The 24,058-nt window shown below is 47.3% G+C and overlaps 3 protein-coding genes across 9 annotated transcripts in view; 1 reads left to right on the forward strand and 2 right to left on the reverse strand.

Moving 5' to 3' along the window:
• GAPVD1 (GTPase activating protein and VPS9 domains 1) overlaps nt 1–14,726 on the reverse strand; it is a 34,342-nt gene extending 19,616 nt beyond the window's left edge. For 2 of the 6 annotated variants that reach the window (XM_072883435.1, XM_072883430.1), the window contains exons 1-7: nt 12,355–12,413; nt 12,105–12,167; nt 5,344–5,559; nt 4,251–5,094; nt 2,901–2,987; nt 1,773–1,907; nt 1,462–1,651 (exon numbers count right to left, since the gene is read on the reverse strand). In XM_072883435.1, the coding sequence (XP_072739536.1) occupies nt 1,462–1,651; nt 1,773–1,907; nt 2,901–2,987; nt 4,251–5,094; nt 5,344–5,528 (1,441 nt within the window). In that variant the 5' untranslated portion in view covers nt 5,529–5,559; nt 12,105–12,167; nt 12,355–12,413. Of the gene's footprint in view, nt 1–1,461; nt 1,652–1,772; nt 1,908–2,900; nt 2,988–4,250; nt 5,095–5,343; nt 5,560–11,851; nt 11,925–12,104; nt 12,168–12,354; nt 12,488–14,706 lie in introns of those variants that run through there. The other 4 variants (XM_072883431.1, XM_072883436.1, XM_072883434.1 and 1 more) reach the window with 4 other exon arrangements.
• Nucleotides 14,727–15,560: 834 nt separating this feature from the next.
• Nucleotides 15,561–19,944, forward strand: HSPA5 (heat shock protein family A (Hsp70) member 5). Its single transcript, XM_072883437.1, has 9 exons — nt 15,561–15,717; nt 15,853–15,991; nt 16,195–16,426; nt 16,756–16,893; nt 17,156–17,268; nt 17,351–17,741; nt 18,061–18,298; nt 18,498–18,665; nt 19,059–19,944. The coding sequence occupies exons 2-9, from the start codon at nt 15,876–15,878 to the stop codon at nt 19,616–19,618; spliced, it is 1,956 nt and encodes a 651-aa protein (XP_072739538.1). The 5' UTR covers nt 15,561–15,717; nt 15,853–15,875; the 3' UTR covers nt 19,619–19,944.
• A 1,301-nt stretch (nt 19,945–21,245) lies between these two features.
• On the reverse strand, nt 21,246–24,057 carry RABEPK (Rab9 effector protein with kelch motifs). 2 transcript variants are annotated; one of them, XM_072883410.1, is made up of 7 exons: nt 23,899–24,057; nt 23,674–23,822; nt 23,414–23,566; nt 22,961–23,122; nt 22,253–22,402; nt 21,920–22,069; nt 21,248–21,667 (listed from the first exon to the last, which is right to left on the reverse strand). In XM_072883410.1, the coding sequence occupies exons 1-7, from the start codon at nt 23,955–23,957 to the stop codon at nt 21,366–21,368; spliced, it is 1,125 nt and encodes a 374-aa protein (XP_072739511.1). In that variant the 5' UTR covers nt 23,958–24,057; the 3' UTR covers nt 21,248–21,365. The 2 variants fall into 2 exon arrangements, with proteins under 2 accessions (XP_072739512.1, XP_072739511.1); XM_072883411.1 differs by lacking the exon at nt 22,253–22,402 and having other exon boundaries at nt 21,246–21,667.
• Between the last annotated feature and the right edge of the window lies 1 nt (nt 24,058).

The following is a 24,058-nucleotide window of genomic DNA, read 5'->3' on the forward strand; positions in this document are numbered from 1 at the left end:
TTATTTAGAAGTTTTTTTCTCCTAAAAAGCAGGGAAATCTTATTCTAACAGGTGTCTCAAACGCAGACACGCAATTCAACATCAGGTGGTTTACTTTGATGATTTTGTGACTCTTTATTAGTCTTTTCAAGTAGCCTCATATTCCCACGTTTGGCACTGTGGAAGGAAAAATGCCCACGTGGAATTAAGATTTCTAAGTATGGCAGGATGACACCAGTTATTTCTTTATTTGATCCAGAGAAAACAAGGCAAGCGTGCGGAAGCCATAGCCAGATTTTGATTATCACACAAAGGCACACACGGTGCTTTTAAAAATTACATGTACCTACGAAATGAGTTTGATATAGAAATCAATGAAGAAATCTGAAAAAGCAACTGATTGCCAAAGTAAACCAGAGGCATGCTTAAGTCATGTGTTATAAGTAAAAGTTTCACAGAAAAGAATGGAAAGAGGGCATTACCCACCAAAAGGGGTTACTAGAGTTATATGAGCTGAAAGATTGGTAGCAGAAGTATCCCAGGCAGTAATGGCTGCCAATTGCTGTCCTGGATTTCGAAAGCATTAAAATGAAACAAAAGAAATAAAAACTTTGAGCAAAAACTATTTTAAACCATAAAATAAATGCTGTTGTGCCACTACTTTATAGGCATAAGACCAGAACCATTCTGAAGTAGAGTTGCAACAACATGGGATAGGTTTGTTTTGGGGTTGGTTTTGTGGTTTTTTTGCCACTTATCGGGCTCTACATATTTTCATCCTGTTACACACTAATACCAAATCTCTCAAACAAACAAAAATATCCCATGTGGTCATATTCATGGAAATATACACTAAAGAAGAGTACCACACTTCCTATTTTAAGAGAAAATATTATTGAAATGGAAGAGTTCAAGACCTAGAAATCCTACTCAAAAAGAGGACAAAACCCCAACAAACATAAAATTGCATTACAATATACTAACAATTGGAATCAGACCGGGCAAATAATGGAGAAAGAAGAAAGCTTCTCTTCTCAGCACATACTCTAAAAGTTCTCCTCTTGCTTTTTCATCCTCCTCCACATTTGCTCTCTTCTGAGACACAAAAATTTTAAACTTATTCTATCCCACTACCTAAATGTCATTGCTTCCATCTTACCACTTTTCTAAGCAATCTTCCCTCCTAGATCTGCTTCCCATCTTCAAACTTTCCCTTTAATATCATTGCACTAGCACGACTACCAACCACTCCAGCGTTTTTCTCAAGTTCAATCCAGGGTGATGAAGCTCACCATACTCGCATCAGAAAGTAAGGAAGTTGCCTGGCTTTCTATGCAAAAGAAAATTCTTCACCATCTACACAGAAAAAGTAGGAGCTGAAGGTGTAGTCGAAGAGTAACCCCAAGAGATGACTGAAAAAATGGCACAGAAAATGTATCAAGGTATCAGAAATGGTGCAAGAAGTCTGCTTGCTCTCCTTACCTATGGGTAATCGATTTTTTTTGTTAGCTGGAGTAGTTGCAGGAGAAAGTTGTGGGGTATTATATGGAGTCATTTCAAGGCTGCTGCTTTTCCCTGGTTTGTTCTGGGGTAAGTTTGCCAGCAAGTTTTCCAAAGCCATCCGATCTTCCTTGAGTTGATCGCTTGACATTACGTTCCGCATAAAGCCAACCTAAAAATTTAGAATTAGTGTTGGTAAGAATTGCAGCGTAAATTATCAGCCTTGTTCATCCCATCTGTAAACACGTGGGGGCAAGTTTATACTACTTCTTTTTAAGAACTTCAGATATTACCAGAGTAGTTAGCTGGCTGTATGTCATGTAAACCACTGTTCTACTCAACCCCTCCAGAAGGTTAACAGAAGACATTGGAGGAGTTTCAACTGCACGCCCATCAATAACTACATCCAGGAAAGCAGCCACACAGCTCTGCAAAGAGAAGAAATAGTTTTTAAATGAGAGACCATTTACTAGAGTTTGGAAAGAACGTAAGTTATGACAAGAGTTAAGTAGTTTACATAACGATATAAGTTTTGCTTCCTACTTTTAAAATCTTAGGATAAAATACCACGTATCATTAAAATCACTGAAGAGCAAGCAAGGAAGGCATGAAGTTAGTTTTAGCATTTCCTTCATTCCTTTTCTGCATTCAAAAGTGCTACTTACTTAAGTGTCTTATAATTTTTTAAAAAAATTAAACTGTTTTATGGCAATTAAACTGCTCCTTCCTGAAAAATCTGCTGAGCATAGACTAAAAGTGAAACAAGGAAGCAACACACACTATCACTTTCTAATCTGATTGAATATTACTTGTATAATAAATGTGTAACTTGGCATGATGAATGTGTAACAATTATAATTAGCAAAAACCTGGAAGTTACACAAGCAAATCAACAGTTTTTTAAACATATGACAATACATCAAAGATCATTAGCTTCACTGTTCCTCTGATTAAGCTAATTTGGTATTGCTATGGATGATTCATACTAACAAAGGAAAAACTGAACAAAAAAAGCAAAATGACACAAAAAAGAAACAGAAGTTACTTGCACTAACAAATTACTTGGTGTTAAACCAGACTTCATACAAAAGTTGTCTTCAGATCAAAGTGTTTCCTTTAGGTTCAGTAGAAAAAACACAGACAGTAATTCAGCATTTCAGTTTAAAAGGTAACTTGCTTTTATTTCTTTTTTGTATTTTCTTTTAAGAAGTATTACGTCAGATTAGAAGCAAGAATCCCTGACCCTTAATTCTAGTACTCAAGATTTTGTTCCCAGCCTTGTGCAGGATTTAATCTGCTTTTCAGTACATGTAACTTGGAAGTTAACCACTTAGTAAGTCCTTTGCAATGTCTGAAAAAAGAGACTTCAGAAGGATGAAGTATACACATGAGTCTTAGCTTTTTTTAGTCAGGATTCTTACTTTGTCAAATTTAGCAAGGTTGCTCTTCATACGTGGATCTCCCTCTTCAGAACCTGTCATTGCCAATTGCTGCAGAAGTCTCCCAACCTGAAATGAAAAAGAAGTATAAAGAACAGGCACTTCAAAACAACATAATGATGGACCCTATTATAAAAATAGCAAAGAAAACTCCACCATTCTAAATTTTTTTTCCATTTAATACTCCAAGAAATACTTCTGATTGAGTGGACAGAGTCTTGTGCTTGCTTTCAGGGCAGAAAAAAGTGCAAGAAGCTTTAGAAAAAAGCAGTCATTGCATTTAACAAGAAAATCTGCGCACACAGCATGCTATGAGCATCCATACTTCTCCCCTTCCCAGGAACAAAGCATGTTTTGTTTTTACAACACGTCAGAACTGAGAGTTGAATCTAGGTCATCTTAAACCTAGAGATTTTAAAAGGCTGTATATTTTTTACTAAGAATATGCTGGGGGGGGGGGGGGGCAAGAGGGCTAACCCTTGTTTCAGAGCATATATTCCTTATTAATCTCCAATTGCAAAACAACTCTCCATTTTAAAGAGTCACCAACTGCAAGCTCTGCTACAACACGCAAGCAGTGACACAAGGAGAGGATTGCTAATGTATTTTACAAAAACACTGGCAAGGCCAAGTGAGTAAAACTCACTAGAATGATTACACTGTGAGAATCACTCGCTGTCCAGTTTATAGACAACATTAAAAAGTAGGTTTTGTTAGTTGTGTGGGCAATATCCTCAGTCAGACAAGTGTTGCTTAATACCCTCGGACTACATCTCTACGTACTATCATTAAATTGCCCAAGTATTTGCACAAAGACAAAAATTTGTCATGAGGGCTGGGGAATACTCTAAGGTCTAATAAAACAGTAGACAGCTACCCAGCAGAAACAGTGGTCATTACCACCAGACAAGAAGGTTTTCTCAGCAGAATATTTTCATTATTTTGTGCAATACCTGGCATAGTATTTAACATTAGCAAGAACAGCACAACATCCGTTTACACGCATTCCAGAATTCATCTTATAGGCACTTTTACACTTTAGCTCCCATTCCTTATAATAGCATTTATCAAGTACATTTGCAACTCTTCTAAGAGATAAAGGAACACATGCTATCAATTTTTCAAGTCAGTATTTTAAGCACACAGATAAACTTTAAAGCACACCTTTTCAGCAATGATAACACAAATATTTTGTTAGCATTCTTCTTACAGGTAGGAGGGACAGTACCTTTACCGTAGTAACACCAGTTCTAGTGGGAAAAAAAAGAAAAAGCCCAAGAACATTTCTCATACTTTTTTTTTTTTTAAAGACTACTTTAAAGTTAATCATACCTGCATCAGATTAAATCTTGCCACCTCATTTATAGGAGCATCAGAAATTATCCCATACTGTTCTGGGTTAACAATTGCAGGACAGATGAAACACGCTAGAAGAAGATCTGTGCACATTGCTCTGACCTCCCCAACCTCCAGTCTGTCTACGCACGAGAGCGTTTTGTACATTTGTGACACAATCCATCTCAAGCTGTGAGGAAAACAGTAAGTATTTTGTTTGAGATAGCCAATGAATTTGTTCACCAAGGTCACCAGCTTGGCCTCATTGGAGTCAACCATCTCTTGGACTCTTTGCTTGAACTTCTCTGTGCCTTTCTCTCCAAATAACTTTTCCTGTTGTACTGGGGAGAATCTCTCAATTAACTTGTTTGGATCAGTTTCCAGGTGGTCTTCATCTTCAACCAGAAGCTGCATGATTGGCTCGTGTAAAGTTGCAGTAAGAAAAAGTTTTGCAGAAAAGAGTCCTTCAGAGAAGAGTTTGAATAAGATGCTGAATGCACAGGTGCCTCGTCTCAACAGCCGCCTAGGGTTGTCGCTTTCCTTGAGTTCAAATTCAATCAAATAACGGAGGACCTGTAGGAGGTAGCTCTCATCCTCCTGCATGATGCAATTGCCATAAATGGAGGTAAAGACTGTGTGAATGACACTCTGAGTGTTGTCCTGGTTGAGCTTCTCTCCAGCAACCAGACAGGATGCAATAAGCCTAGGGTTCTCTCTCAATCTGTTTAGGAATTCTCCATAAGCAGCCTCCTGAAATCCCAACTGCTTATATCCATCCACAAACTGCGTGTCCTCCAAGACTTTAGCATGCTGGCAACATTCAGCAGGAGAAGCTTCAGCACTTTAAAGAAAAACATTGAAACAGTTTAAGTAACTCTTAGGCAAACAAACATCATAAAAGATGCCACACGGTCAATCTCAGACTGAGTCAGATTCCCTAGTTGAGATTTGTTTTAAAGCTTTACTATTTTTATGATTAGTACAGCAAGGGTCTCCAGAGACTAAGTGTGAAAACTCTGATGGATTTGCTGCAATTCACAGAAGTTTAGGAGCTTGTTCTCCCCAGGACCACCCCCACCCCCCAAGTCACCTTGTTATGATCAGTCTGTCCAAGTTAATCCTTTGCTGCTTGGAAATCCATGCTGTGCGGTACAGCTTTTCAGCTGTCTTCAATACATCTGCATTGAGCCTTTGAATAAGTTGCTTTTCTGAGTTTACATACAGTCGTTCCTGCTTGAGGTGATGAGCCAGCGTGTGTATATCCAGCTTCACCATCTTGGGCAGCAAGCGGGTTACACAGTACTCACTGAAAGAAAGAAAATGAAACAGGTGAATTCCAACAGTTAGGGAACAAGTGCTGTCAGCCCCTACGAAGTGATAAGCAGGTCATAAGCTTACACTTAGCAGTAAATACTGCTGTGCCCCTTCCACCATGTTAGCATATGAATATGTTCTCTCAAACCCACAGCCCACCACTTAATGACTGAGACACTCTTTCTTAATGCAAGGTTTCGTAATTGCCAATTTCATTAACCCCTTGTTATGTCAGCACATCAGGGACACTTGCATAGTAGCGAATTATATTTTCAACTCACGCTCATGCACTGAAACAGTAATACAGTATAGCACTACAAAACTCCTGCACCACACCTCCAATACATGAGGTAAGGAACTGGCCATTACTTGGAGAGATGTGGCCATTACCACAGTTGAGGTGATGCAAGCTCAGGGAAATGAAGAGGAGTCCCATTCCGACTCACTGTCTGGTGAACAGGCAAAAAGATTTCTGCGCTTACTACTTTGTCCTAAAGCATGCCCACGTAATGCAGCACTATCCAAGCACTTGGGTGTGGTTATCTCTGGCCTGTCGAAACAAATGCCCTCTCTCATCTATGCATGAGAAGCACCAAGCTCCCAATATTGGTCTTTTCTGCTAAAAAATTTTAAATAAAAATAATATTACTAATTAAAAAAAATAATAATCAAGGAGTATCAATACCCAGATAAGGCAGAAGTTGGAAATAAGTCTGGAGACTCTGCTCAACAGTAGAATTCATTCAAAAAAAATTCCTCAAATATTTCAATTCAGAAGAATATTTCTTTAGGCCACGATCCAAAAAATGTTGTTTTAAAGAGAGAAAAACTGAAACAATAGGCTTGAAATGTGTGGGCTTTCATAGCAGATCAGGGACAAAAATCTACACAAACTACTGTTATGTCTCAATGTAACATCAGCTCTAACTTAATAATTAGAAAACATCTTAGTTACAGGTTAACAGTTAGATAAACAGAGTACCACACCATTCAAAACAAGTTCAAGGAGCTAATCCATCTAAAAATTAACTCTATGGAAGAAAAAAATATCAGTTGCATTAATGCTGAAGGGGTAGAATCATGCACATCAGATTATGTTTCCATGGAATTAATGATTAACTGCTTTATGTCTTCTTCCTCACCAGAACTAACAGCCATACTAGCTAATTTGGGAAGAAAAAGTGTTTGATCCAGATATAATCTGTAACAGCTATCTGTCAGATATATCAGTAATGCATATATGTCAGAGCTGTCAAGGGATCTGGCGATGAACCCTTCAAAGCCGACGCTACAGTTAAATGAAAAAGTTACTTCCTGCAACCTGTAGTGACTCTAGGGGAGCCTTGCTTCACAAGACCATTTAGTCCATGCTTGAGAAACTGCAAATAACGTACCACGCGCTGGCCTAATGCTCTCCCCTTTTAGTGTTTTAAAGATCTGTGGTTCACTGCTCAGCATAGCAGGAGATGATCCTCTCTGAAGAATACAGATTAGCTCCCTAATTAGGCACAGGTTTTACAGTTGTTGGGGTTTTTTTTCAGTGTGTGGAGAAAGCCTGATAACCAGGTGCATGGACAACCATCGCCGCACTTTGCGTGTGTAATTAAGTTCTTCCATCTACAGTTTTAACCTCACAACCAAAACCCTAGCAGAGACAAAAAGAGATGCTGTCACAAGCCTTTATGCATAAAAAATTGCAATCTTATTACACCTGATGGTTTAAAAGTCATTGCTAGCAAATACAGACACCTATGTACATAAAGCTCTCTCTCAAACAAAAACAAACCCAAAAACCACAAAAAACCCAAACAAAAAAAATCAGCAACCCTAACTAGTGGTTACAACTCATGCATCCAAAGATGAGATTAAGCAAGGAACTTCAAGGACACAATAATTTAGATGTTTTTAACCAGGACAGTCTCAGAGAAATTATTAGAAAAAGAAATACTGACATTACTGCCAAAGTTCTCTGAGAAACAAGTAACGACTTATTGCAATAAATTTATTTCTAGTCCCAGAATTTTAGGGCTCACCAAAAAAACCAAAAAAAGTGTTAAACTTCATACTGCCTGAAAACACAGTAGCAACTAGTTATTAGGCTATGAGCTATTGATACTGGCCAGGAAAAATAAGTTCCATCCATGAAAATATACACGAGATCTGCAGAACTACCTTCTGCCTTTTCAGATGCTTTCTGCTGTAAGGCTGTACTTAAGAGTTGCTCATAGTTTATTAAACCTTAACAGTTTTAGTTGATGTTTTCCATTTTAAGGTGCCCACCCACAGGCTCCACCCTTCTGGACAGAAAGTTAGTCCAAGTGGTTCTCCTGCTTGAAAGCAAGTTTTGGGAAGCAATAGGGGACCCACGTGAGGTACCCCCTACGAACAGAGCCTGTTGACTTCGCCTGCATTCCTATGCCTCTGCCTTGCCAGATTTCAAAACAAGCTTCTATTTTTGTGTCACTCGTTATAAACACATTCAACAGCAGACAAGCCGATTAAACGGCTTCTGAGGGGTCTCATATACTTACAAATAAAGTTATTTCTCTCACTGTTTCACTCAGTGTCTTTTTTTTTTCTTTTACTAGAGAAGAAGTTTTCAGCATTAAGGATAGGCTAAGCACTCTGACAGCCTTCAGCCTCTGAGGAAAGACTGTTCTTTTCTCCCCTGGCCCACAGGTGGGAGCTAACTCCAAAAGCCCAGTCAGCAAGAGAGACAAAGGTGGCCTGGAAACAATATACTTTTTCTGGTGAGTTATGATTATCAAAATAGCAGTTAAATTGCTGGTAACCTCTTCTGGAGCTATGGACAATCAAAACCAAAAATCAGTTAATACTCAAAAAGCAAATAACACTCCCACACAGTGCAGAGTCCTAATACACATACATATAATCCACCTGTCCAGCAAACAAAAAGAGCAACAAAACAGTAGAAAAGGTCAGACTACTGCAAAAAAATACTGTACCATTTGTGATGCCACCTGAAAAAAAAAAACAAAAAAAACCATGGGCCTCGCACATACTCAGAAAGTGAAGCTACCACCTAACATACAAACGATTTGGGCATCTCCTCGTGACACAGCATCACGGCCATTAAACAGAGACACCGAAGCACTGAGTAACTGTGAGAAGTTGCACACTGCTGTGCATTTTTTCTCTTTTAAACTGATCATCCCTATGAACTTCAGGACCAAAACAAAATAAGGCTCCAAAGACTACCATTACCTGCATCTGCACTTGTAAATATACTGGTTCCAAGACCACTTGACAATATCCTATCAACTGGCCACTACCCATGTGTCTATCTTATCTGTCTCCACTGTAGAACACCAGAAATAATGAAAGCACGAGGAGAACCGATCTGGAACCGAACCACAGCAGGTTAATAAGTCCCACTGCTTTGTCAAGAACTATGAAAATCCACAGGATTTTCCTGTGGATCTCCAGGAAGTCAACTGCACGACAGCAGTTTTTACCCTACGTACAAGAAAAAGGGATCAGCAGCTTCCCAGTCTTTATAATGGTCCACAAAAATTTAACTAATTTGACTGCTAGTGATTGCTATTAAAATACACCTCTATGAAGAGGAATGTCTCATTCGCTCCCATTTACCAGTTTTTAAAAATTAATTATTCTGAAGTCACACAAGTATAGCAAGCAACAGTACAAACAACTTTGTCTTCACCTTAAGTTTCTGGCAGACATTTGAGAACACTAGAGATGTAAAGCAAGTAGTTTAATACACAGAATACTTCAGCAGGCTTCAGAGGGGCTCTAAAGAAAACTTGCAACATCGTAAAGAAACCCCAAAAAACCTAGTTGAGCAAGATGCACAGGCTATTACTCTCTTCAGATACTGCTATTATTAACACAGCCTGTCTTGAAAGAAGAAATTACTGTACCACTAACGCACCTATGTGACACACGCTGCTCCCCTCCAAAAACCTCTTCCCTTTATGATCATTATGAAAAGACAAACAGTAGCGTTCTCTGACCTTCCCCGGCTACACAACTCACTCCACACCAGCATTCGGGACAAGAGCTTTAGAAGCAATTAGCCACAGTTACATATTTGGTAACACACCACAGAAGGCAGCCTTAGAGCAGAGCAAGCACCAGCAGCTTCAGCTGGTACTAATTCCAGCACCCTGTTTGTCAGATTACCTTATCAGTGTCTCGTAAACAAAAAGGTGCCCATAATTATCCATCACCTGGTTTATGACTATCATCCACCATACTTGAAATAACAGATGTCTGTACATAATTGTATAAAGAAGACAGTTTAGGAAATTTAGATATCCAACAGTCTGCTGTGGCTGAAGAAACAACAGATATTAAATAGCTCCTGCTACATGCAAGTTATTTTTCAATCCTGGCAATTTCATTTTGATATGAAAATATTTCAAATTTTTGTCAGTTATTTCAAGACTGCTTAGTAACCTACTAAAAGCTGTGACGTGGTGAAAGAAGCTTGGCACAGCAATTCAAACATTTTCACTTCATGATGCTCCACCATATCAACAACAAAGATTGCATGACCTGACAGCATCTAAGATGTCTTGCCCCGCTATCAGCATGACATAAGTTTGTTCAGAACCCAAGACAATCTATGCCTTTGATGAACGCAGGACATAGATTGCTCCCTACGTTTAAAAGTCCTGGGAAACACTGCATTTAGTCTTTAGGTACTGAACTCCAACTTACAAAGTACGTGGTTTTGTACTGTGGCAGACAGAAACAAGCGACATCTCTGTTGAATATTTCTGCAATTCAGTTGACAGAAAAGAGATTAAGCAAAGTAGTAAGTACTGCTAGTACACCAGATTCTTCTTCCTCCTCCGGTGTTTCCTGCTCAGGGTTATTTGCTCCTCCTGAGCCTCGCTACGCAAGACTCAACTTCCAAAGCAAGTTTGGGCAGATCTAAAAGAGGCAGGGCAGGGCAAGGCAAAACTGAAATCACTCTGTCTTACTGAAAAATAATTCCTAAGCAAGCTTGAGTAGCTTCCATGCTAATTCACCACAGATGAAGTACCTTTTTCTTCATTAATATTTATAGTAATAACTAACAAGCCTTGTTTCTTCATATAAGCTAACAGCCTATCTCCCAAAGTTGAGCTAAAAAAATCCATTTTTCAGTAGGATAGTTCACCACGACCTGGGAGCTACCTGCTGAACTCTCACATTACAATACCCACCATCTCGAAACATGCGTACAACATGCAAAATGCATTTCAATTTGCTACAGTTCAACTATCTAATCAATATTAATAAGAAACTCATACCTCAAGTTTGTTTCTGCCCAGTGGCTGCTCTGCAGCTAGCATTGAACATACTGTTTATCCAGTAAGATTTATGTGCAAGGAGCATCTCATTTCTCATGCCCCTTAACAGAACTTACCAGTAATGCATAGGATCAGCTGGCTACTAAATTATCTATTGTGGTATTACTGTGTTGCATAAAATCAACAAAAGCATACAACCACACTAAAATCTACTGCAGTTGCTTGTGATGGTAGAAAGAGGAGCTCCCCTTAAGTAAGGGGTCATACTAATAAACTTTTAGTCAGAAGAAGTGCAGAACTCAAAGCGCTCAAACTGACACAAACAACCTGCTCCCAGCCCCTTCTCTCGAGACTAGCTCCCTTCCTCATCGTGAAACACCCCATCCGTGGTCCACCGTGAAGGGTAACTGCTACTAAGGACAGAATATATTATCCAGGACCTGACAAATCTCACACCAAAACCCTCGTGTGGAGTATCTGACATATTTTGGAAGCCTCCACTGCAGCAGCAGTTTAGAAGTCCGTTTCCTAAAACCACCACCCTGCTGCTTTTATAGAAGCGCAGTATGTCAGATTTCATGTACTGTCCGGGCCATTTCCCCCTCCATCATCTTCAAATTGCAGCTTCTACTTGCAAGTCAACTGCATCGTTCACAAAAATAGCATTCTACCTATCAGTAAGTGTAGTGTCACATGCTCGGTTTGAGAGCTTAATCATAACAGCTCTCTTCCTTCAGAGCACAGTATCATGACTTTGCAAGAAAAAAGACAGATACTCGCTTGGTCAAGTTCTTCAGCATTAAGGGTCTATTAGAAACAAAAAAGGGAAGTTACAATGCTCGTCAAGTTACAAGTTTTAAACCTGCATAACTTGAAAGCCATAAAGGAGAGACAGTAGCGACGTTCACGCCGAGCCACTTCGAGAGCGACTCGTTGCCCAATCCCACAGTGGCCAAGAGCAGAGCGGGCCCCAGCCGCCAAGTGCTTCAATTTTTCAAATACCTCCGCAAACCTCAAGAACTACCGGTTCTCAGACGCTAACATGGCAGGTAGGACTGGCTCCGGCCGGAGGCGGCTGACGGGGAAAAAAGGTACAGATAAACACTCGAGGAAATCTTACGGCCAACTTCGCTCGGTCCCTCCCGCTGCTCCCAGAGCGCCAGCCTTCCCCCCGCAGACCCCGCACCTCTACCCCCGCACATGGCTGCGGGCAAACCTCCCTCCTCAGAGCTAAACAGAAATAAATACAGCCTACCTACCACGGCTCGGTCCCCCGGAGCGCTGACCCGCCGCGCCGCCCGCCTTCCCGCTCGCTTCCCTGAAAAACCGAAGGGTTTTGTCAGGCCCGGGCCGGCGGCAGGGCTGCGGGGCGGCCTAGCCTCGCCTTCCTCCCCCTCCCCGCCGCTCCCCAGCCCTCCTCCTCCTCAGAGCAACGCGGGGTGGGGGGGAAGCCAAGCGGTGCCGCGGAGGAAGGGGGTGGGGGGGGTGTACGAGCGCGTCCCTACCCGGCCAGCGCCCCGGCTCCGCCGCCGCCGCCCGGCTCCCGCTGCGGCCCCGAGCCAGGCGCGGCGCGGCGCGGCACTGCGCAGGCGGCGGGCGGTAACGGCGGCCGCGCTCCTGGGACATGTAGTCCCTTGGCCGGGGCCGGGCGGAGCGGGGGCCGACGGCGGAGCTCCGCTCCGCCGTCGGCCCCCGCTCCGCCCGGCCCCGGCCCATGCCTCCCCCTCAGGCGATGGAGCACCCCTTCCCGCCAAAACCCAGCGCTGAGCTCCCGTCCTCCTCATTCAGCTCTGAGGGGAGAGTTTGGAGGGAAGAGCGATGCTGAGGGTGGAGGGTCTTTGATGGGTCGGGTTGTGTCCAGGGGGGAATTGGGCATCGCGCAAGCTCTTCGTGGCGAGGTGAAACGAATCCCTGTTGTAGAGGCGACTTAGGTAGCCGGCACTTATCTATAGGACATCTCTATATGGTGCGTTTCGTCTCCGGGTGCTTTACAAACAGGTAAGATCCATAAGCGTCGGCCACTACGGCGGGTCAAAAAGCCCGGCGAAAGTTGTTAATAGGCGGGTACGCCAAGTGCGAAAGCACAGCTCCGTATGGAGCAATCTAGCCTAGATAATAGCAATTGCTTCATCATAAATAGCAACAGGCGTACCTTCAGCCTAAGCCACGATTAATGCAACACAGTCACAGAATGATTTTCACTTTGCCCCTCTTTTTGGGATTCTCAGCAATGTCACAGGGCCCGGTGCAAGCGTACAATTGAAAACGAGAGGCTCAGACTGACAGAAGAACAAGCAAAGGTCACAGTGTGATTGATCTGCAGAGACGGGGATAGAGTCCAAAACCACAGCTCCCAACGCATGTGACTGGTCCTCATAACACACTTAAGTCAAATATTATGCCCAGTAGAAATACCAGGGAAAACCAAATAGTAGAACATAACTTATTACATGAAAATTTGTCCCAACAGAGGGTTTAAGAAGCCTGTTCCCCAGGGAGGAAAAAAAAGATAGCTGGAGACACACAAGTACCACTTGCAGTCTGTGAGTACTGCACAGCGGGATGCCTAGTCACCGTGTACAACGTCAGCAATCAGCCGAGGCTCCAAGTGTCACCCAGCGCTGCGAACCCCCCAGGATGGATGAGTTCCCAGGCACTCTGTGAAGAAGGGGATGGCATCCAGGCTTGACAGTGACTGCAGTGGGAAAGGGACGCTTCCTGAGTCACCACCACTGCTTGCTTTTTATGCCCAAGTTATCTGCAAAGCTCTTCCCAACTGGCAACTCAAAACAAAAGCCAAACGTTTACACTTCGTATCTCTCACTCTCCAAAATATTGTCTATGTGCCTTTTTCTTCACTGACACAGTTACTGCCCTGAATTCTCTTCCATGATAAAAGGGAATGTTTATGTAATTGAATTTTTAATATCCAAATAACATTTTAGAACCAACTACGGCAAACTGAAATATAACAAAAAAATGTTCATCAAGGCCAAACACAGAAGACCAGCAAACTGCTACATCTGGTACCCTACAGCCAGCTGTCCCGCTGGACTCCCAACAGTAACGTAGAATACCGGCTGTATTTACCACAGCACTGCCCCTAGAGAGCCGAGGAAAATGAGCCCAGGGCCTAACTGCCCCGTCCCCCGCCTTGTCTGCATGAGGTTTCCTAAGAAGAAATAAAATGCTTACATTATTTATAGTTCTCAGGACACATAGCTATACTAGGAGATAACTCTCTTCCAAGGGCTAAGCTCAGTAATTTGTATCAGACACCGCAGGATTTTTAAAAGGAAAAAATCAAATCAATGTGAATGCAATGCAGATATAATTCAATTAAAAAATGAGAACCACAAACAGATATAAAGGATGCAAAATATACTTCAAAACAGAAAGAACCGTATCAATATCAAAGTGGCATTTCCAGATGTGTGCTGACTAACGACGAAGTCTTTTGACAATGTCTTACTTCATCATCATAAGAAATCCTGGCAGCTGGGCCAGGCCCCGCTGGCACAAGAGGTAACTTTTAAATAAGTCATTTACCCTCGCAGAACACTGCCTGAGCACAGTGATGTCTCTCTGTATTTGTAACCACTTTTTTTATACAATTACCTGAAATCAGCTTTGTTAGATTTCAGATCTGGTACCATCCAAAGGTGAGTGAACACCTTTTAGTTTCTCATCTTATGTCACTCTTTGATCACCCAAAATGTTCATTTTTAATTTGGAGTACTGTAGTTGTAACTTTTGCTTTAAAATGTGATTTTAAATATATGCAGGTAGATCACACGTATGCATGATCCGCAGACATGTAAGCCAACGGATGGCAGAGATGCAGCCAGGCCTCTTACCTACATGACACAGGGGTGATCTGGGTGCATCTAAACTCCTCAGGACTGTGCCTTCACCTTCCTGTGGAGTTTCCCATCCCAAGCAGCCAAGGGGCTGATGTAACACGGTGTAGCAAGTTACATCTGAGTGAGGACATGGTGACTCAGTGTCGAGACATCACAGTTCAGGAGGCGGCAAGTGCCTTCCTTGAGAGACCTGCTGGCTCTCTGGTTGGGGCCAGTGTGAAGCACAGCGCGCCTGCCCAGGGACAAGCCCCCCGGTGGGGTCCACACCCTGAGTCGCATGTGTAGAAACCCGCGTCTCCTCAGGGCTGGCTGCCCACATTACCACCTTGTCCCAGCGCTTCCGCGGCTGCTCGGAGACAGGGGCTAATGGGTGTCTGCCCGCGGGCTCAGAAGGCCCCGCTGGGCCAGGCCCCGCTCGCCTGCAGAGGGACGTGTCCACCCAGCCAGGGCCAGGGCCAGGCCCCGGGGCCGCCGCAGGGCCCCTGCCTCACCGCACCTCCCTCGCAGGGCCCCGAGGACGACGCCAGGGCCGGGGGCGCTGCCAGAGCCGCTGCGGCCGCCCCGGGGCGGGAGGCGTCGCGGCTGCGCGGGCCGCCAGGGCGAACCCCCCGCCATGGCGGGCTCCGGCCCGCCCGGGGTCGGTAACCATGGAAACTTCCAGAACGTCCCCCCGTCCCCTGCCCAGGTCTGCGCCATGACGGCCGCCCCCGGCCAATGGGCTCCCTCCGCTTGGCTCACGCTTCTCTGTTGATAGGTCCGCGACGCCGGCGGGGTGAACCAATGGGGTGGCGGGAAGGGGGCGCGCCAGGCTTGTCAGAGGGATCGCCTGGTTCTCGCCAATCAAGGAAGGCCAGCTTAGTAGCAGCCAACCAATGGAGAGGCTCCAGCGAGGGCTCTGCAGCCAATGGCGAGCCTCCACGAAGGAGTAACGGAAGGTATATAAAGGCGGGCGGCGCGGCCTGGGCGCTCAGCGGCAGTTGGGGGCGCGGCGGGTCTCTGGTGACGGTAAGGGCAAGGGCGGCGGTGCGGGCCCGGGGCGGCCCGGCCCGGCCCGGCCCGGCCGGGGGGGGGGGGGAAGCGGGCGGTGCTGCCGGCCGCGCACGTGGCGCCTCCATTTTGTGACCGGCGGCTTCTCGGCAGGGTGACGCGGGTGAGCGGTCGGCATGAGGCACCTCCTGTTGGCGCTGCTGCTGCTGGGCGCCGCGCGGGCGGAGGACGAGGAGAAGAAGGAGGACGTGGGCACGGTGGTGGGCATCGACCTCGGCACCACCTACTCCTGGTGCGTGGGGAGCGGGCCCGGGGCGGGGGAGGGAGGGTGAAGCGGCTGAACCCCCGGGGGGCGCGGCTGGGCCTGTGGGACCGCGGGGAGCGCTGGGCCTCGGGGTGGGGGGAGGCGGGCTGTGGGGCCCGGGGAGGGGGAAGGGGGGGGCGGAAGGGGGGGTGCAGGCCCCAGCGCCGCCTGACTGCTCCGCTACCCCGCAGCGTGGGCGTCTTCAAGAATGGGCGGGTGGAAATCATCGCCAACGACCAGGGCAACCGCATCACGCCGTCCTACGTGGCGTTCACGCCCGAGGGGGAGCGCTTGATCGGGGACGCTGCCAAGAACCAGCTCACGTCCAACCCCGAGAACACCGTGTTCGATGCCAAGCGGCTCATCGGCCGCACCTGGAACGACCCTTCCGTGCAGCAGGACATCAAGTACCTGCCGTTCAAGGTGGGCCCCGAACGCGGAGGGGTGGATGGCGGGAGGGGGGCCTACATGTCGGGTCAGAAGAGTGGGCTGTAGGTGCTGCTTGCCTTCCTCTCGCCTGAGAAAGGCAAGGCTACTCAATCATGGCGCCCTTTTGAGCAGCCCTGCAGAGGGTTAGGGTGCAGCGGTGTGGCCATGGTGTACAGACAACAGTTCCTTGTGTTAGCTAGCATTCAAATTGCATGTTGTTACATAGAGGCTTTGTTTAATCTTCAGAGAGAAAGAAACGCTTGGATAAGTGGGAATAAGTCTATGAACTGTTGGAACAGGACAGTATACATTGTTCTTTCCAGGTTATTGAAAAGAAAGCCAAGCCCCATATTCAAGTTGATGTTGGAGGTGGACAGACAAAAACATTTGCTCCTGAAGAAATTTCTGCTATGGTCCTGACAAAGATGAAGGAAACTGCAGAGGCTTACTTGGGGAAGAAAGTAAGTTCATGAATGCTACGAATAAAGCACAGCTTTACAAAACTAAAGATGGGTGGGCTGAATCTGTGGACTAACCTTGCCATCCTAAACCCTGTTCAATGCTGCTGGCCCCTTAGGCAGCCCAGTTGAATGGGCTCAGCTGATGGTGGGTTTTTACCTCTCTTTAAAGAACGGGGTACTTGCTATCAGTGTCGCTATCGTTATTTACAAGCTACATGCTTTTTCATTTCTGTAACAATTGTATCTCTTGCTCCATATTCAGGTTACCCATGCTGTTGTTACTGTGCCAGCCTACTTCAATGATGCTCAGCGTCAGGCTACAAAAGATGCTGGTACTATTGCTGGGTTGAATGTGATGAGAATTATTAATGAGCCGTAAGTAGCCTAACCTATCCTGCCTGCTGGGGAGGTGGGGGGTGGTAGTCCCAGTCTTCTGATAGGGCTGTTCCCTACACAGAACGGCTGCTGCCATCGCTTATGGATTGGACAAGAGAGAGGGTGAGAAGAACATCCTCGTGTTTGACTTGGGTGGTGGAACTTTTGATGTCTCCCTCCTCACGATTGACAATGGAGTCTTTGAAGTTGTGGCTACTAATGGCGACACTCACCTGGGTGGAGAAGACTTTGACCAACGTGTTATGGAGCACTTCATCAAACTCTACAAGAAGAAAACTGGAAAAGATGTCAGGAAGGATAACAGAGCTGTGCAGAAGTTAAGACGGGAAGTGGAGAAAGCAAAACGAGCCTTGTCATCTCAGCACCAGGCTAGAATTGAAATAGAATCCTTCTTTGAAGGAGAGGATTTCTCGGAGACACTTACTCGAGCCAAGTTTGAGGAGCTGAACATGGTGAGTTTAGGAAGGTTAAGTTACATTGCCTCAGCTCCAGATTGGAGACTTGTGAATGTGCGGTATTTCATGCTGTACACTGCGCTTTGGGGTATAAATAACTTCCTGCTTGCACTAAAAAGCAGGCAGCTGCTCCTTGCCAGGGTAGCTGAGGCTGTGTGTGTGTTAATGACAGCTGAGGTCTCATCAAGGCTGGTCATAAGCCAGTTGGTGTTCCTCCTCTATAGTGGTGGTCCTTTGTACCCTTAGGCCCAGTAATTCAGCGGCTGGGTATGTGGGAATACAGTCTTACAGTCCTGCGCTTTTTTGGTCTTCCTAGGACCTGTTCCGTTCCACTATGAAGCCTGTTCAGAAAGTTCTGGAAGATTCTGACCTAAAGAAGTCTGACATTGATGAGATTGTTCTTGTTGGTGGCTCTACTCGCATCCCCAAAATACAGCAACTAGTTAAAGAGTTCTTCAATGGGAAAGAGCCTTCTCGTGGCATTAATCCAGATGAGGCTGTAGCCTATGGCGCAGCTGTCCAGGCTGGCGTTCTCTCTGGGGACCAAGATACAGGTAATGACACCTGCACTGTCACTTCAAGAGTGCTGACTCTGAATAGTGGATGTTAGTTATGGACAAATGTCATAGAACTTCTTCTCCAGTCCTTAAGAAGTTTTGTGCCTCTCAGACCTCGGGATCCTGTTTGCTGTGATGAGATGTTGTGTTCCTTTCAGGTTGAAGTCATGTCAGTCTTGCCCTTGATCTGTTACAGGTGACTTGGTGTTGCTCGATGTCTGTCCTCTGACACTCGGCATTGAGACTGTCGGAGGCGTAATGACTAAACTGATCCCAAGAAATACTGTTGTTCCCACAAAGAAGTCTCAGATCTTCTCCACAGCTTCTGACAATCAGCCAACTGTGACAATCAAGGTCTATGAAGGTGAGTGTCACCCGTGGTGGACCATGATGACAGCTGGAATCTGTCACTGGATTTCAGTACTTGCTACTGTCTTACCATGAGGGCTGTAGATACTTCTAGATGGTTATGGATGTCCTTATGGAGAGGAGCTTGGGAACAGTGCTAGCCTTCTGAAGCTGCTCTGATCAGGCTGCTTGACCTGCATCAAAAGCTGTTACTAGAATTTTTTCAAAAGTATCTTTTTCCATGGTCCTATTCTGAAGAGCTCCTCAGAGTAAGAGGTGATACTGTAGGAGGTGTCTAGACAGATGGCAGGTTGAAATTAAAACCTTGCCTTTTAAAAAGTGTAGCTTGTGGCTTTACAAAGTACAAACCACAGCTATGAAAGAAAAACTGTATCTAATTGTCTTCCAGGTGAGCGTCCCCTCACCAAGGATAATCATCTTCTGGGAACTTTTGATCTCACCGGCATCCCTCCTGCCCCTCGTGGTGTCCCCCAGATTGAAGTCACCTTTGAAATAGATGTGAACGGAATCCTCCGTGTCACAGCTGAAGACAAGGGCACCGGGAACAAAAACAAGATCACGATCACAAATGATCAGAATCGGCTGACTCCAGAAGAGATTGAGAGGATGGTTAACGATGCTGAGAAGTTTGCTGAGGAAGACAAGAAGCTTAAAGAACGCATTGATGCCCGGAACGAGCTGGAGAGCTACGCCTATTCTCTGAAGAACCAGATTGGGGACAAAGAGAAGCTGGGTGGCAAGCTGTCCTCTGAAGACAAAGAAACAATAGAGAAAGCAGTAGAGGAAAAGATTGAGTGGCTTGAAAGCCATCAAGATGCAGACATTGAAGACTTCAAAGCAAAAAAGAAGGAGCTGGAGGAAGTTGTTCAGCCAATTGTTAGCAAGCTCTACGGAAGTGCAGGCCCTCCCCCTGGTGAAGAGGAAGCAGCGGAGAAGGACGAGTTGTAGATACTGGCATCTCCGAAGGTGGTGTGTGTATATATTGGACTCAGGAACACTTGTTTAAAATATTGAACTCTTAATTTGGAATGTAACTTTGAATCTTCACTCGTGAGTGGAGCTGGAAACGCTAGCCCGAAGTGGCTGTATACTGCTTTTCGTTAGCAGTTGCTTGATGTCTGGGGAGGGAAGGGTAGCAGGGGGGGAGTGTAAATGCAAAATGGGTTTAGAAGTACTGGCAGTGGAAGCGTTCTATTTAACAACTTGGTCATGTGAATTTGGTGTAGAACTTTTCTACCTGAAGTGACCACAATAAATTTGTTATTTACACTGGACTTTGTTCTAGTTGTGTCTTTGCCATTGCCTAGCTACAGCAGCCACTCTTAGCCAGGATGTGGGTTGTGCCTAAAGGAAAGGATTTGGATCACCCAGGGGTGTGGGACCCCTTCGAGGTAAGGCTGTCAGCGGCTTGTGTAAATGGTAATGGCCCTGCCCTCAGGTGAGCTCTTTGCCTCCTGAGGTCTGGCTGCCCTACGGCTGCTCTGGTGGAAGGGAGCTGGGGGTTACTCAGCGGTGAGAAAGCTGCGGAGGAGAGGAGCGAGAGGCTCGAAGGCTGTAACAGCGCCGGCACTGAAGTCTGGAGCTTGTGTGCTGCTCTGCCCTGGGGCTACTGCTCAGAGCCTTGCTGAGCACGGGGGCCTCCTCAGGGAACTTGACCTCAGCCTGTCTGGTGCTGGCTGACAGCCCCACCCCTCCTGTTCTTGCTGTCTGCTCCGGGGTGGGGAACGGGTGGTGCAAACAGCTCCCTTGTCCCTGTTTCTGGAGTGTGCTGGGGTACTTGGCACTGTAGTGAGGAGGTTTAGGGTGTAACAGGGGAGGAGGGTAGTCAGCCTGAGAAGCTGCTAAAGGGGGGGGGGGGCGGTCTCTCCCTGCTCCTGCAGCTTCACTACAGCCTTGTGCTGGGGACGGAGGGTATCGGCTGTAGCGGAGCCATTTGCCTGCATCAGCATGAGGATGCAGCCTTACGTGCAAAGCATGTGAGGGAAAGGAGACTGGCTTAACTACAAATATAATTTCCTGCAGTATTAAAACTATTTTTAGGAGCTTTATTGGAGTCTCAAAGGAGACTATGGACCAGTTTTCTGAAGACTGAAAACTAGTCTATACCTAATAGATGTTCTTTAAAAAAGGCTAATAAGAACTCGGTCTCTCTATTTAACCATGATCCTTATCCTAGCCATGGGATTAGATAAACTGAACTGGGTACAGAAGGAGCTTTTGTGGTGCCTGCTCTAAAACCTCCTTAAAACCACATTTTCCCTGCTGTGGGGGTCTTCCTTCTGGTTTTCATTCATTTTCAAAATAGTGAAAGCTAAAAATCAAGTAATCCCCTCACAAAACTGTTTCCAGGCAACACTGTAGCTTTGCAGACTGTTTCTGTAGCCAGCAGTCTGTGAGGCTCTGGTGGAAAGCTGTCCAGGCACAGCACAAACCCCTCCAGGCTCTGGTGTTCCACCAACCTGGGGCCAAGTGGCAGTGGGCGAAGCTGTTCCGCAGCCACCTGCGCCAGGGAATGCCACAGGTCCTGTCAGCAGGACTGCCTACAGAGACAGCGCCCGCACCCTGGGGGTGTGTTAGCACAGTGCCAGCCCTTCGGGGGTAAGAACTTCTTTATTGGAAAGAAGAATTAACTTAATCTGACAGTACCATAAAAACTGTGTAGAAAAGGCGGGTGCTGTGCAGGACCACAGCTCTGCTAGTCAATGAGACTGACAACGCAGTCTTGGTATATCTCCCCCTGTGTGTCCATCCCACCAAATATTAACAGTAGATGCACAACTGTGTCTTCAGCGCACCCCTCCTCCTCTTGGCTCTCCTGGAGGGGGCCAGCTTTGTTGTCTGCTGACACAGGCGACTCCTTCCCAGCTTCGTCTTCCCAGGCGACAGCTCCCCCGTCTCCGCTCTTGCCAGCTCGCCAGGGAATGACGCACATGGCATGGTCCAGTCTCCCAGCGGGCAGAGGGGAATCAAACTGCAGGAGCATCCACTGCTGCTTCTCTGCAGTGCAAAGATACACGTTCACACCTTCAAACATTGCTTCACAGGCTTAAAAAGCACGCTGGGACAGCGCCATCATTAACTAGGCTAGTTTTCAACATTATAGAGCGTTTCAGCATTTGGTCTTGTACTGGTGTAACTCCAGCGCACTGACACTGACTACTGGGAGGGTGAAGCCCAGGAACTGAGGGGGTAATGCATTTTCCAACAGACTGGCATTTACCACTACACAGCTGAGAGAAGTCTCCTTACCTATGTGATACTTGTACGTAGTATCTAGTGTTCCATCTGGACCTATTCCTCCAAAAATGTACAAGTGGTCTTTAAACACAGCGGAGGAGTGGGATGCCCGTCCTCCTGGGACGTCACCGGTGGCTGCTATCTTAACCCATCTCATCTCATCTGTTGGAGAAAAAGAACATGCCTATGGTTATGCATTACAAAAAACCCACAAGTTTTGTTGTTTTAAACAAATATGGTAATATTTTAAGTACTTCAGAACTGATCTTTTAGGAAAAAGGTTCCCCAGAATCAAAACACATCACATAACAGCTATTGCTCTGCGGCACCTATATCCATACTTACTTATATCAATGCAGAACAGATCATTGTAAAAAATATCACCAGCTAAACCTCCATGTATGAAGAGTTTGGTCCCGACTGCAACCACAACATGTCCATGCCGAGGAGAGGGGGGATCACCATGAGTATCTGGCTGGGACCAGGTCAAGGTGGCTAAAAACGGGAGTACACGTGCATTAGGAGGAAAACTCCGGAAGCTCTACAAACCGGTGACCCCAGTGCCCTGCTGAGGCTTCCTCAGGAAACACCTCCGGCGGGGTCAGGACAGAGTTGATGCCATTCCATGAAGCACAGGCAAGCCCTCCCGCGGAGCTCTGTGTGCTGCTCGGGTCACCTAGTTGCAGGAGAGATTAATTCAAACCGGAAAGCAAACCCTTTCTGGTGCACACAGGGCCACAAGAATGCAGCACGGGAGGATGCCGCCACGGAAAGGAATCAGCTGGTGGGCACATGTGACAAACCACTCCCATCCCCCATGGCGTTCCTCATCCCAGAGCTTTACACTGCCGTTTTGGCCCAGATTCCCAGTGACCGCATAAAGATAAGTGCATGTCGACAGCGAGGAACATCCACCCATCCATTTAAACTGGTAGCCAAAGCAGGGGCCCGACATTTCCACGTCTGCGATTGAATCTGAAACACAAACCCCCTCTTCAACAGAGGACGGACTCCACCGTTTGGTGTGACAGCCCTGCACGCGTCCAGAGGTACCTGTGTCAAACATGTGAAGCTGCCGGTCTGTAACGGGTTCTGCTCCCTTATCTCCCCCTCCAAACACGTACAGACAGTCCCCTATAGCTGCTGAGGATGTGTGGAACGTCCTAGGCAGCGGCTGAACACCACTCACTTCAGGAGTCTCCCAGGTTCCTATTTCTAATGAAGACACTTGATTAACAAAGCAATCGACGTGGTAACAGAAAACGCGCTCCGCTCCCCAAGTCGCAGCCGCCGTGAAGGAGCCCGGCAGCGGCCTTGGGGCCGGCCCGTCCCGCCCGCGTCTCCGTATCTCGGAGCCGGCCCCGGGCCCCGCTCCCGGGGCACGGCGGGGCGAGCGTGAAGGCCGGATCCCCAGGGGAGCCCCGAGCGACCGAGCCGCCCTTCGGGCAGCCTCCGCGGGCGGGCCGGCGGTTCGCGGCCCGGCTCGCCGGGTCCTCGGGCACTCACCCAGGTCCAGCACCTGGACGCAGCTCCGGTTCCCGGCCGGGTGGGCGCCGCCGAAGACCCAGAGGCGCGGGGGGGCGGCGGCGGGCAGGAAGGTGGCGTGCTCGTAGCGCGGCCGCAGCCCGCTCCAGCCGGCCGCGGCCCAGCGGTGCGCGCCTGCGGGCGGCGGAGAGCGCGGTCGGCAGCGGCCCGGCGGCCCCGCGCCCCCCGCCCGGCCCGGCCCGGCCCAGCGGCCCCGCGCCCCCCGCCCGCCCGGCCCTCACCCAGCTCCACGAAGTGGGCGTCCGCGAAGGCGCCGGCGGGGTCGGCGCCGCCCAGGAGGAGGACGCGGCCGGGCCCGCCGCCCGCCAGGAAGAGGCAGCCATGGCCCACGCGCCCGCGGGGCCGGTCACCGCGCGGCGACAGCCGGTACCTGCGGGAAGCGGGGGGCAGCGCTCAGCCGCGGCGGGGCGGGCCGGGCCGGGCCGGCGGTCCCCCGCCCCACTCACCACTTGGCCGGCTGCGGGCGGCGCCCCGGCTCCAGCAGCGGCAGCGCCCGCGGCCCCATGGCGGGCCGGGCCGGGCCGGGCCGCTCGGCGCTCCCCGGAGGGCGGCCCCGGGCGGAAGCGGCGGCTGCCGCCTTCCGCCCCGCGCCCGCCGGAAGCGCCC

Source organism: Ciconia boyciana, chromosome 18, assembly GCF_034638445.1.
Source record: "Ciconia boyciana chromosome 18, ASM3463844v1, whole genome shotgun sequence".
In the NCBI taxonomy this organism is placed as follows: domain Eukaryota; kingdom Metazoa; phylum Chordata; class Aves; order Ciconiiformes; family Ciconiidae; genus Ciconia; species Ciconia boyciana.

Excerpts from the sequence above, each read along its gene's own strand:
- HSPA5 (XM_072883437.1), top strand. The coding sequence starts at position 15,876 with ATGAGGCACCTCCTGTTGGCGCTGCTGCTGCTGGGCGCCGCGCGGGCG. Across the intron at positions 16,427-16,755 it reads TCAAGTACCTGCCGTTCAAG|GTTATTGAAAAGAAAGCCAA; the intron begins GTGGGCCCCGAA and ends TGTTCTTTCCAG. Across the intron at positions 18,666-19,058 it reads GACAATCAAGGTCTATGAAG|GTGAGCGTCCCCTCACCAAG; the intron begins GTGAGTGTCACC and ends ATTGTCTTCCAG.
- RABEPK (XM_072883410.1), bottom strand. The coding sequence starts at position 23,957 with ATGGGGCCGCGGGCGCTGCCGCTGCTGGAGCCGGGGCGCCGCCCGCAG. Across the intron at positions 23,823-23,898 it reads CGCCCGCAGCCGGCCAAGTG|GTACCGGCTGTCGCCGCGCG; the intron begins GTGAGTGGGGCG and ends CGCTTCCCGCAG. Across the intron at positions 23,567-23,673 it reads CGCCCACTTCGTGGAGCTGG|GCGCGCACCGCTGGGCCGCG; the intron begins GTGAGGGCCGGG and ends CGCCGCCCGCAG.